At 33.9% G+C, this 12305-nt stretch overlaps 2 protein-coding genes across 3 annotated transcripts; one reads left to right on the top strand and one right to left on the bottom strand.

Annotated features, from left to right (window-relative positions):
- Nucleotides 1-2336: 2336 nt before the first annotated feature.
- Nucleotides 2337-4295, top strand: LOC120219546. Of its 2 annotated transcripts, none has more exons than XM_039216369.1 (3): nt 2337-2568; nt 3700-3800; nt 3913-4295. In XM_039216369.1, exons 1-3 carry the CDS (start codon nt 2511-2513, stop codon nt 4201-4203), a joined length of 450 nt encoding a protein of 149 aa, XP_039072300.1. In that variant the 5' UTR covers nt 2337-2510; the 3' UTR covers nt 4204-4295. The 2 variants fall into 2 exon arrangements, with proteins under 2 accessions (XP_039072300.1, XP_039072301.1); XM_039216370.1 differs by having other exon boundaries at nt 2340-2568; nt 3922-4295.
- A 462-nt stretch (nt 4296-4757) lies between these two features.
- Nucleotides 4758-7225, bottom strand: LOC120219541 (cysteine synthase 2-like). The gene is made up of 6 exons (XM_039216364.1): nt 7010-7225; nt 6611-6685; nt 6164-6307; nt 5668-6057; nt 5355-5590; nt 4758-5126 (listed from the first exon to the last, which is right to left on the bottom strand). The coding sequence occupies exons 1-6, from the start codon at nt 7223-7225 to the stop codon at nt 4904-4906; spliced, it is 1284 nt and encodes a 427-aa protein (XP_039072295.1). The 3' UTR covers nt 4758-4903.
- Nucleotides 7226-12305: the final 5080 nt, after the last annotated feature.

Below are 12305 nucleotides of genomic sequence, written 5' to 3'. Positions count from 1 at the left end.
AATCTCTTTTAAAGGGTTTGTTTATTTTTTAAAAATTATTTTTTGATATTTAATTGTATTAAAATTTTCTTTGCAATTTGTATAAAGTCACTTCCGGTTTTAATCTTCCGTTTCCGTAAGTCATTTTCTCAATTTTTAATTTAAAAATATAAATACTTAATAATATTATTTTATATATTTAATATTAATATTTTATTTTATTATTATTTTATAAAATTATTTATTATTAAAATATTTAAAATATATTTATTGAAAATTTTAATAATATAATATTATTTTTTAAATAGACGTAGTTATTTTAGATGAAGGGTTTGGGTGAGGAGACGAGGGCTTATGCTTTGTTTTTTTATATAGAAAAAATAGTGAATTTATAGTTTTGTATTGTGAGAAATTATATACTTTTAGGGATTTTTTTTAGAAATTAGAAGTTTTAGATTTTTTAAATAAAAGTTAAAATAAATTATAAATTAAGTTGAATGTCAAATAATGTTTAAGTGATAGATTTTTTAATGGATGTTGACGGTTCAATCTTAAAATAGTAACGAAATGATACGTTAGTCACTTGTTCCTAACTACGTTGGTTCTCATCCCTAAATCAGTACTCCGGAGTCTCTTGTTCATTTTAGGCCGATCAGTTTATGCACTGTCCTTTACAAACTCATTACGAAGATTGTTGTCCGAAGGCTTCGCCATATCCTGCCTGGTCTCATTAGTCCACAGCAGACCAGTTTCCTTAAGGGACGGAGCATAACCGAAAACGTCATTATTAATCAGGAAGTGGTTCACACAATGACTTCAAAAAAAAGGCCAAACTGGTTGGATGGTTGTTAAAGTGGATTTGCAGAAAGCTTTCGACCTCCGCCTGCTTATGCTTGGTGTCTCTTCCTCAGAAATACAGGTCCAATGGAATGGACGTTTGAGTCGCTCTTTCATCCCGGGCAAAGGTATCCTCCAGGTTGACCCCTTATCTCCTTACCTTCTCAATTTAACCATGGAGCGTCTGAGTCACAGCATCACCAACTGTGTCTCTTCTGGTGTTTGGTCTGCAATCAAGCTTGCACGAAAGGAACCCCTGTCTCTCATTTATTTTTTGTGGATGATCTCATCCTTTATGCCAAGGTCAATTTGCAACATGCCACTCTAATAGAAGATACGCTTGACTCCTTCGGATATAATCTGGTCACATAGTGAACAAGCTTAAGACAACTATCTTTTTCTCTCCGAATACATAAACTTGATGGGCTGTCAACTCGTACTCTGTCGCTCGCAGGTCGTATTACTCTTGCGAAATCGGTTTTGCTGAGCATTCCCTCTTTCATTATGCAGGCTTGTAAATTCCCCGTCTGTTTATGTGATAAAATTGAGCGCTTGGTCTGCCGCTTTATCTAGGGATACAAGTGTGCTTGAAGTCGAGCTCTGGGGCATCCTTGAAGGCCTCAACCTCGCTTGGCAGAATGGGTTTTTAATTTAACCTATTGCATAAGTTATTGTTCAAATCGATAGCAGCGATGCTTTTCGCCTCCTCTCTCCTCGTCCCCGGACAGCCCCTTTGCACTTGCGCGATCCATTGCCTGCCTCTATAATAAATCTTGGTTTGTTGAGTTCCGAAAAAAACGTACATGAGTTAGATCTTAAATTTAAACATGACAAATGACTTAAATTATAATTTGCCCCCTTTAAATAAATAACTTTATTATAGAGTAGGGGTGTAAACAAGCTGAGTCGAGCTCGAGTATTGTCGAGCTCGAGTATTGCTGAGCTCGACTCGACTCGAAAACCCGTGAGTTTAAAATTTTCAAGCTCAACTCGAACTCGAAATCCTGAACTGAAGCTCATGAATAGCTCGAAAATGCTCGAAATGAAAAAAAAAATCTTAAACTTAACTCGATTAAAGTCTCAAACTCGAACGTGAACATTAAATACATGAAAATCTTACTGTATTTTCTTTTAAAAATAAATACATAAATATTAATATTATTAATAATTTATTTTTAAAAAAATAAAATCTTAATATATTATACTTTCGAGATGCTCACGAGCTTTTCGAGTTAAATATTAAATAGCTCGTTTCTGCTCGTTAAGAACTCGAGTCGAGCTCGAGTTCGAGTCGAGCTCGAGTTCGAGTCGAGTATTTATCGAGTCTTGATCGAATTGATCTCGAGTAGTTTGCGATCTCGTCTCATTTACAACCTATTATCGAGGACCAAAACTATAATTTAACCTATTGTAAATAAGTAACTTATTAGTAGTTTTTGTACCCAAAAATCATTTTTAAGGGTTAGGGTTTTCAATTCCTGTCTATCCTTATTGAATTAAAAATACCAACTAGAAAAGAAGGAATAAGGTTCCAAATCTAAGATTAGTTTTGGCTTCTATTTATATATTGCGCAACTTTCTCCTTTTTATATTTTTGTTTTTTGGATTCGTTATGCTGATTTTTGTTGATCTCTCTTTCTTTTTCCGGGCTTTGTTGCCCTTTCGCCTTTGAAATCCATGATCTTCAGTATCTCATGGATTCATCTCCAGTGCACACCACTTCTTCACTCCATGAACAAGAAGATGAGTGGGGTATATTAGCTCTCTTTCTCTGGTTGTTTATTTGGAAAATTCTGGTGAATAGAAGGATTTTGGATCTTTAGCTAAAAATCAAATTTTTATAATTGGGTTTTTGCTTATTTTTAATTTCTAGATGTGGGCTTTTTAGATTCTACTGATATATGTGAGAGAATTGGATATTTGAATCGATTCACTATGAATATTGGACGATATTTGGTATTTATAATTATCTATTTTAATTATGTTTTTTTTGTTGATTTTCTCTTGATTGGTGGATCATGATCGTATCCATATCGAGCTACAGTAAGTTGAGGTTTATGTGTTTCCTTCATTACCATGCTATTATAGTATCTTGTATTATTCTTTATTGCATTAGTTGGTATCTGGTTACCTTTGTATCGATTGTGATGATCTTATGCATAAGTTCATGAAGCTTCACTTTGTGGAGGATATCGGTGTGAGGGATAAGTAAAAGAATAGATAACTTGGCATCTCTTGGATAAACTTATAAACTGCCAAAAGAAAGCATGTTTGTATTTGCAGATGCATAAGTTCATGAAGCTTTAGTTGTTCATTGTTCTTTTATTGCCTTTGGTTCTATAGCAAGATGATAGTAAAAACATATGCATTTTTGTTTAACTCCTTACTTTCAGGTTTGCAATTGCTTGACATTCCGATTCATGTCTCTTGTGTCTGTATATGCTGCTGACTTTTTTCTGGTTTCCATTAGTTTGTTGTTTATGTTTCCTCAGTTAGTGACCTCTTGTAGGGCGGGGGCATTTGGTTGGGTAGGGATGTTCCGCCACTAGTTGTGCAGATCATTATATCTTGGCACATAGTTCATAGATGGCTGTGCCAAGTGGCCTCTTGTAAAGGGTCATCTTTTAGGATTAGAGAGAATCTGCTGCATCATTTTCTGATCGTTATCAGTAGAGAGGGTGAGAGTTTCCATGTCTCCAATGAACATAGTGAATTAGTGATTTATTGTTGTGCGGTTTTTTGCTTTGATAAAGTTACATGTTAATGTGCTGAGACATTGTTTATGTTTACTTCCTTTGTTTTAGAGAAAAAAAAGGTATATCATTGAAATTGATTAACCTGAGATATCTTATTTTAATCCATGTACTTTTTATTTTTCATCAGACACTGATGGATTCGTGATTCCTAGCTTGGGAATTGAAGAACCGGAAAAAATTGAATCTGATACTTCAGATGTAGAAACATCAAAACCCCATTCGCAGCAGGTCATTTGCAAATATCTATACCTGTAGATGCCAAGAGAGTCTATTCATTTATTTGAAGTTTTTTGTCTTGTTGACGAATAGAAGCTAATATGTAGACATGTTTATATTTTGGCTTGTGCAGACCAAAAAAGAAGAGAACATTTACTTGGGACCGCATGGTGCACCACCATCACAATCAAGGCAGCAGGAGCTGAACCTGTCCAGTCGTAAGCAACGGTTTAAACAAAAACTAAAAGAAGCTGATAGAAGGATCGGCGGGGCAGGGCGAGAGAACAAGATGGAAAATTTGAAAGAGCTTGTAGGTGGTGGGAAAGCAAGCCCCAACATGTCCAAGGGTTCCCACAGGGATTGGCTAGACCCACATTGCGATGAATCGCAATTTGATAAGTCGTACCCCCAGTGAATCAAAGCTTTCTGTGGCTTAAGATACTTAAACGGTGCAAAGTTTAACATACCGGCACCATTTATGATAAGTCTTTGTCTTGTTGTATGCAAGCTAATTACTGAGCTTATGTAGTTTGACAATAATCCATCAACCGTTTTAATACTAATGAGAAGACATTGAAAGTCATATTTTTAAGCCTTGGTACAATTGGGAACTCATATGGTTTCACCATAACAGTATGAACTTGCGTCATTGCTTAGCCATTTGGAAATTCTCTTATTTCACTAATCTTTTTTCATTCAATATGGAGTTGTTTATATTGTACAAAATTGAAGTTTCAAGTCATGCTTGATCAAAAGACACCGACTTTTGCAGTGCAAGCACTCATCGTTAGGCCTCCGAATTTTGCAGTTCCAAAAGGAATCTAAACTCTGAAATGCAAGTAGCAAAACAGCAGTATATAAGTGTAAATATTTATTATTTAAAAAAAGTGTAAATATTCGGTATATATTGAGTCTCCAAATTTTATAAAGGCAGTTCAAATGAAAAAATGCCAAGTTCCAATCCTAACTAAATGAATCGTTCAGGATGCTCGTTCCCCCAAAGTTACGGTCAACTTGGCTGAGTAACTTCTGAAATTTCCATCGACAAACATTACTCAATATGCCAATTGATTTGATGGAGAATGTTTGCATCGGAATCGAAATCTTTGCAGGGTTCATTTGATGCTCATGAACTCTAATCCAGATGCCGTGGGTGTCAATCCATGCTGTGACAGATACTCGGCATTGTAAAATTTGCTTAAATGCCTCATCCCACTGTCACATAAAATGGTTACAATGGTGTGGCCAGGGCCAAGAGCCTTTGCTACTCGAACAGCTCCAACGCAGTTCATGGCCGAAGAACTTCCAAGAAAGAGCCCGTCATTCTTCATAAGGAACCTGAAATGTCAAGCAGATAAAAGATTACAGCTCACAATCCAAGCATACATTCCAAACCACAAAAGAATTCGTGTGAGGTGCCTGCCAAGACTGCTTTCTAATCGTTTCATATCAGACTCAACATAAATAAGTCTTAAGGAGATATGTATGAAACTGAAATAAATCAGCTTGTACGTTTGGGAATGAAAATACAAAAGCTAGAGCAAGTATAAAATATGACAGATAGACCTGGACATTTCAACAGCTTCCTTATCCGTGCCTCGAAATGCCCCATCAAGCTTTGCCATCATGAAATTTTTAGTCACTCTGTTGATTCCGATCCCTTCTGTTATGGTGTCGAATGGATTCTTAAGTCTCTGTCCTTCCGCTTCCTCTTTAGTGTACATGACTCCCCTAGTTACCTTATTGAACAAACCAGAACCAGGAGGATCTATCAAAAAACACTTGATTTTTGGACTCTTCTCCTGTCCGACATTCATGAATTACATTAGTCCCTCGTATAAATATGTACAAGTGGTTGAAATGAAGCTAAAATTTCTACCTGGAGAAACTTCGAAACACCAGCCACGGTACCACCAGTGCCTGCAGCTGCAACAAATGCATCTAGACTGCCACCAGTCTGCTCCCAAATCTCCGGCCCGGTACCATCATAGTGGGCCCTGAAGTTTGCCAAGTTTTCAAATTGATCAGCAAAGAAACCACCATGACAAAGACTCAAGAAACTCGGTTTTTCTTTCTCCTGGTCAGGCGTGCGACCATCCATTTGATCCCGGTCTTTTCCATCAACTTGGCTGGCCTTTTTATTCTTTGCTGCTAACTCATTTGCCTCTACTGCATGCCTCCTAGCGATATTAACATAATGGTCTTTATGCGTAATCGATACCGGTCTTACTCTTTCAACAGTCGCTCCCAATGCTTCGAGTATTTGAGACTAAGAGAAGTTTGCAAGAGGCAATAAAGTCAAATTATGCTGCAATTTCAAAGAAAATATAGAGAAGAAATTTTGGATATGCTCATCCGCAGTGTATTTTACACACCTTTTCGATAGCAGCATCATCTGGGATGACTACATGGCATTTGCATCCAAAGGCAGGAGCTACCGTTGCGAGGCTAATCGCGGTACTCCCCACACTCCATTCGGTGACAACTCCACTGGGAGCTAGATCACCTGATTCGAGAGCCTATATTGTACCAGAAAACAGACCGATCAATAAACAGACATGGCAAGAGTTGAACATGAACATAAGCAATAGTTACAATTATGAGCATAAAATCCCCAAATTCTGAAAAACATGCAAAGACACTTCTTATCCATAAACATAAGGATTCGGTACTCCTCCATGGTTAAAAGTGCTATATTTCGAATGCAAGCTTTCAATATGAAACAAGAAGTATAATATAAAGTGCATTATAGATTGATTTTTTCTCATTTATATGACCAATCTGAACTGATATATATATATATATATATATATATATATTACCTCTTCAATAATTTTCACAGCTACTCTATCTTTCACACTTCCTCCAGGATTCAGAAACTCACACTTCCCCAGAATCTGAGAACATAAAAGAAAAAAGAACAAATTTAAAGCAATTGAAGTAATCAATTTAATTCAAATCCATAAAAAACGATTGAGTAATCACAGAAAAAAAATGAAAGACTCTGATCTCAAAATCAGACAAAAACAGTAACTTGAAGGCTAAACATTAATAACATTGAGGGGGGGGGGACAAAGGCAGTGAAGATCAAAATCACAAATTCAAACAAAAAAGCTCCAGTTAAGAGACATGTTATAGGAAACCCGTTTATCAAAATCTGAATATAAAGATAGAATTAAACATGAAAAATGAAATAAATTCAAGAGAGGGTTGAAAGTAACCTCACAGCCAGTAGCTTCAGAAAGGCTGTTTATACGAATCAGAGGGGTGTTGCCAATGGCATCGAAAACTCCAGTTCTGGGCTTTTTCTTCTTGTTGGAATGAAGGGTTGAAGTAATCTTTTTGAATAAGAGGAAGTAAGAGAAGACGGCCATGGAAATGGAGAAGGAAGCAGTTGCAGCGACAAAAGCGCCTCCTGTGGTTCCTACGGGCGCCATTGTGGCGGCTGAATCACAATGCTTAAAACCGAAGAAAGCTTGAAAGAAAGACCAGTTAGTTGATGACACGAGTTCTTGCCTGGTTTGGCTGTTTCCAGAGTTTGCAGATTTTGTTAGCCCATAAACAAGTTTGGAATGGAACTCGGAGTCAGAAGGGAATATTTTGGGTAAATTATTTCAAATGGGTCACTAAAGTATGAGTAAATTTTTATTTTCTCCATTAATATTTTAAAAATAACGAAATTATCATCTTCCTGTATTATTTCCACAAACATAAGAATTATCATCCTCCTTTCTAAGTAAAAGCAATGATCGCTCTGCATACCAGAATAATATAAAAAACCAGAAAAGTATAGACAAAGTGCTACAGAAGCTGCAAAATCCAAACAGAGCACACCTCTTCGAGATATAACTCCTCACCACCATGCCTTAAAAAGTTCAACCCTTAACATTCCTTCTCTTGTTAGGTGATCCGCCATACCATTTTGAGTTCTTGATACATACGTAAACTGCAGTAATGAAATTTCTCATTCTCTTGATTTCGTCAAAAACATTCCAGTATTTCCACGACCTCGTTGATATAAAGGCGATCCAGTTTAGGACAACTTGAGAATTTGACTCTACCAAAACAGATGCTTTACTTATCTAGTCTGCCTCTTTGAAGACTTGCAATGCAGTCTTGATTGTGATTAGTTCCGTAAACTCGGGTCCGGGGTCAGAAACTGGACTCGAAAATATAGCTCTAATATCTCCCGTTGATAGGTGCCCCATCCACATTGAACTTAACAGTTCCTGTTGGAGGTGGATCCCATTCCAAAACTGCTTGTATACAATTGCAGGATGATATGAATTTTAAAGGACTGTTACTGATAAACCAGATATACAACTTCTTGTTTGTTCGTCACAAAGTCACGATTGAAAATTGATAGGGGCTGAAATATCAAATTTTTAATAAAAAATATAATGACTTATTAGTTATTTAAACTTAAAATTCAAAAAACAATGCTTAATTTGTTTAATATTTAAACTTACAATGACTTAAATTATTACCCCTGTTTGATTAAATAGCATTGCATAAAAAGTCACGAGGAAAACGGATTGAACATAGAATTGTTCTTCATGATTGTTTTCAAACATACCTAAAACATCGACAACGTAAACCTTATCAGCCAAGAGTGCTTTCATGTCTCTGATAAATCTTGAAAAACTGATTCATATTAATGGATGTAAATTTCATCTTCTTTGAAGAAATATTTCAAAGATGTTAAATTATTCAGAAACATTTGTTATAGTCTTCTTATATGAATAATATTTGTTGACGATCATAGTACTAATAAGGGAAATAATAAAAGAAGAAGAAAAAAATCTATACGTGCAGTGAAAGATACAAATGAAGCATGGATATACATTAACCCAACTGAAGCTTAAATTTATATTTGTCTTGTTACTAAAAAGTTTTCACTATACAAATACCTCAAAGGCCTATAAATAGGCATTTATATAGACGATATATTATGAACTTAAAGACAATGACTTACTTGGACCTCAAAAACACATATCTCACGTTTGTAAGATAACAAGCATATGAAGTGTTTTTATACACCGACTCACGTGTTAGTCATTAAATGATTTTGATTGAAGTTGTACCTTGCATCCAGGTATTGGGGTACAAATCCAAGCTTGTTGAATCCATCAAGATTGAGGGTACACTTACCCGATGTGGGCGACATTGAATTGTTCAGATTTTAGAGGGGCCTAATATTTTATTCATTACGAATAAAATTTTCTCTGGCAGTTCACGAATATATATTCGATCACATACGATTTTATTGGCTTATTTTTAAAAATTTTTTGGATACTCATGAATGATCTTAATTTCAGAATATATTATTTCTAATTCTTCTTCTATATGAAATTTATTGGAAAAAATCGATAATTTTAGAGTTTTGAATGAGAAATTGATCCAAACGTTGTTGAGAAAAACGTGGAACCAATTGTTGGTTCGTAACTGTGTAGATATGCACAACGTGGAAAACATGAATGTCTGAATCGGTCGAGCCTTTCGCTGGCTTGCGAGTATTTTAACCCATAATTAAAATATTTTTCCTCAAATAAAGTATACTTTTTTTTAATTTTATTTTACAATTAAAAGGATATTAAAATGTTATTTTAATCAAAACAATAATTTTGGAAATTACTTGATTCGTATTAATTAAATGGTTCATTAGGTCAAAAAAATTCAATAATTTACAACGTGAAATTCCTATAAATACGGTGTAAACCTAATAGGTTAAACACAACTCAAAAAGAATTTTTTTCTTTCCCTCTAGTTTTTCGATGATAGATAAAGGCAAAATAATAGCCTGTGATCTCGGCAAAAGTGCAACTTTAGCTGATCATCTAGTTGTTGTATAATGGGAGACATCAATAACCTCAAGCACCAGAGAAGTGACCGAAAATCTATCTTAAGAAAACTGTGTAACTATAGGCCTTAATTTTTTTTTCCAATCCGTGAATATGAAATTATGTATTTATTTCTAAATTGATCTTCTCGATTATTTTAATAAGATCTTCCCTTATCTTTCCTTTTCGTCTTGGATTGTTATATTTTTTAACAAAACTCTATAAATATTATGTAAACCTTCTAGGTTAAACACAACTCAAAAACTCTTTTCTTCTCCTCTGGTTTTAGGTGATAGGTGCATGCAAGGGCATGACTCTTAATCTCTATAGTTGTTCTATTATACGCTGATCATCTAGTTGTTGCATCCTAGGAGACAAACTACCGAACTATCTTGAGTACTTAGGAGTGGTCGAAAAATTGTAAACTGTGAAAAATTTTGAGAAAAATTTTTATATTAAATATTTTACATATTTTAATTGATCATTTCAAAATACATCAAAAATTATTTTATTCTTTTAAAATTATTAAAATGTACATTAATAGAAATTTACATGTATTTATAAATAAAAAATAAATTAGTATTCTTAAAATATAATTTTTATATATACAATTTAAAACTATTAAACAAAAGTGATAAAAATATGAATTTAAATTTAACTTTTAAAATATTAATTTATCGTACAAATAAAAGCTTCAAAATTAATAAAATATTGAACCAGTCTTAGTAATAATAGGTGACTTGTTCCTATTAAATGACCCGAATTTGAGTGTTTTAATATGCAAGTGTCCGATAAAAAAAATAATACTAATATACAAGTGTTGCATGAATTAAATAACCTTAGTGGTAAATAAATTATTGTTATTTTTTTAGGTCCCGAAGTCGAGCTCCATGAATGCTTAGAGATATGAGCGTTCAATATCAAATGATTGAAAATATTATTTAAACAGATACTACCTTATACTTACTCTAGATTAATCAAAAAATAAAATAATAATACGCGTCTTGAATTTATTGAGTTACTTTAATAGCAAAAAGAAATGTTTTTTTAGGAGATTTGATTTTGTTTTTCATTTGAAATATTATTTAAACAGATACTACCTTATACTACTCTAGATTAATCAAAATAAAATATAATACGCGTCTTGAATTTATTGAGTTACTTTAATAGCAAAAAGAAATGTTTTTTTAGGAGATTTGATTTTGTTTTTCATTTTCCGGTAACAGAGCAAGGAAGATCTGGTATTGAATTGTATTTGGAATTTGGAAGCGACAGAAAACTGTAGAAGATAGAACCAGTTTATGATTTCTTGTTTACATTCTGCGATCAGTACAGCAAATAGATATGAGAAGTGAAGCTTTGTTTTTTTATTCATACAGACTTTTGTTAATGAATGTAAATTATTGATATTCCTTTTGCTCCTTTTATTTCGGTCCAATGGAATAGGTCAAGTTTTCATGGGCCATTCCATTGTTTTCTATAGCATTCTCACCATTATTGATATTCATGCATTCCAGTACTCCAATTATTAGCCATGAATGAATGATATTTTCTGCATACTTCACACGTGCATGGCTCACATCGGTGCCGGAATCCTGATCGAAAGCGAGTTCATCGCCATGCCGGCAGAAACATCTCGGTTTTTCGTCATTTCGATGATCTGCAGGACTTTTACAAGCAAAGAATTCATTTTGCTTGAACATAGTTAAAGTTGGTAATTGTTAACGAGTCTTAATACCCAAAGGGAAGAGGGGGTCCTTTCTAGATCTTTCACATTCACTGGTACAGATATTTGTGTGAATAAAAACACAAGTTGATCCACAAAGGGGTGAATGAAAATGAAAGCTCTTGAGTTTGTAGCCACATAGGTGTAAAGAGATGATGGATTCTTCGGTCACTTTCTACTCATTGTTTCACTGTTAGTTGCAGATAGACAGATCCCAACCTATTTTCAACTCTGCAATATTACAAATTCTTATGTCTTTTTTCTAACAAAATCCCCCTTTTTTGTATCTTCACATTGATTTATTGTGATATGTGCATCCCCATCAAGTTGCAAGCTCTATTTTGGACCCAAAAAAGTTGCACTTCCAACTCAAATCAGTCGGTGGAAATAGGTAATATACAAGTGTCAGTTTAAATGGCTGCCAAGTTCAAGTCTTCAACACCGTTACTATTATTCTAAAGGATAGATCGAGAACCAACAACCGGTTAGTTTAATATGATGGAATATTATATTTCTTAAACAAAATTAAAGATTTGAATTTTGATGTTTGTGAATGGAGCAAATTGAGTTGAGAGAGTCATCTCTAAATTGGGACTCTACAAAATCCAATATGGATTAATCGGTCAATAAGTCAGACACCAATAATTAATTAAAAAAAAGATAAATAGAAGGTATTAGAAGTACGATCACACTTTTAAAATTCTTAAATTTTATATAATTTAAATATTTTTTTTATTAACTTAATTTTATATATATGAAATTTATAATATAACTTCTTAAATTTATATTTATTGATATAAATTTCTATTTATGTCCCTAATTGTGAGGATGCTAATCTGGATTTCATTTCTATGTTTTGTTTAGGGATAGAAATTTTACCTGAATCGACGGATTTCAATTTGATTCGACCTGATCGAATTGATCTTTTATTTTGAAAATTCAGATTCAAAT

The sequence above is a fragment of the Hibiscus syriacus genome, unplaced genomic scaffold, assembly GCF_006381635.1.
Source record: "Hibiscus syriacus cultivar Baekdansim isolate YM2019G1 unplaced genomic scaffold, ASM638163v2 tig00110206_pilon, whole genome shotgun sequence".
NCBI lineage: Eukaryota > Viridiplantae > Streptophyta > Magnoliopsida > Malvales > Malvaceae > Hibiscus > Hibiscus syriacus.
The sequence above is the reverse complement of the archived record's forward strand: the minus strand, read 5'-3'. Positions and strand labels throughout refer to the sequence as shown.

Coding starts and splice junctions, on each gene's coding strand:
- LOC120219541 (XM_039216364.1), bottom strand. CDS start 7,225: ATGGCGCCCGTAGGAACCACAGGAGGCGCTTTTGTCGCTGCAACTGCT. Junction 5,591..5,667: donor GTGTTTCGAAGTTTCTCCAG/GTAGAAATTTTA, acceptor AATGTCGGACAG/GAGAAGAGTCCAAAAATCAA. Junction 5,127..5,354: donor GAAGCTGTTGAAATGTCCAG/GTCTATCTGTCA, acceptor TTGACATTTCAG/GTTCCTTATGAAGAATGACG.
- LOC120219546 (XM_039216369.1), top strand. CDS start 2,511: ATGGATTCATCTCCAGTGCACACCACTTCTTCACTCCATGAACAAGAA. Junction 2,569..3,699: donor TGAACAAGAAGATGAGTGGG/GTATATTAGCTC, acceptor ATTTTTCATCAG/ACACTGATGGATTCGTGATT. Junction 3,801..3,912: donor CAAAACCCCATTCGCAGCAG/GTCATTTGCAAA, acceptor TTTATATTTTGG/CTTGTGCAGACCAAAAAAGA.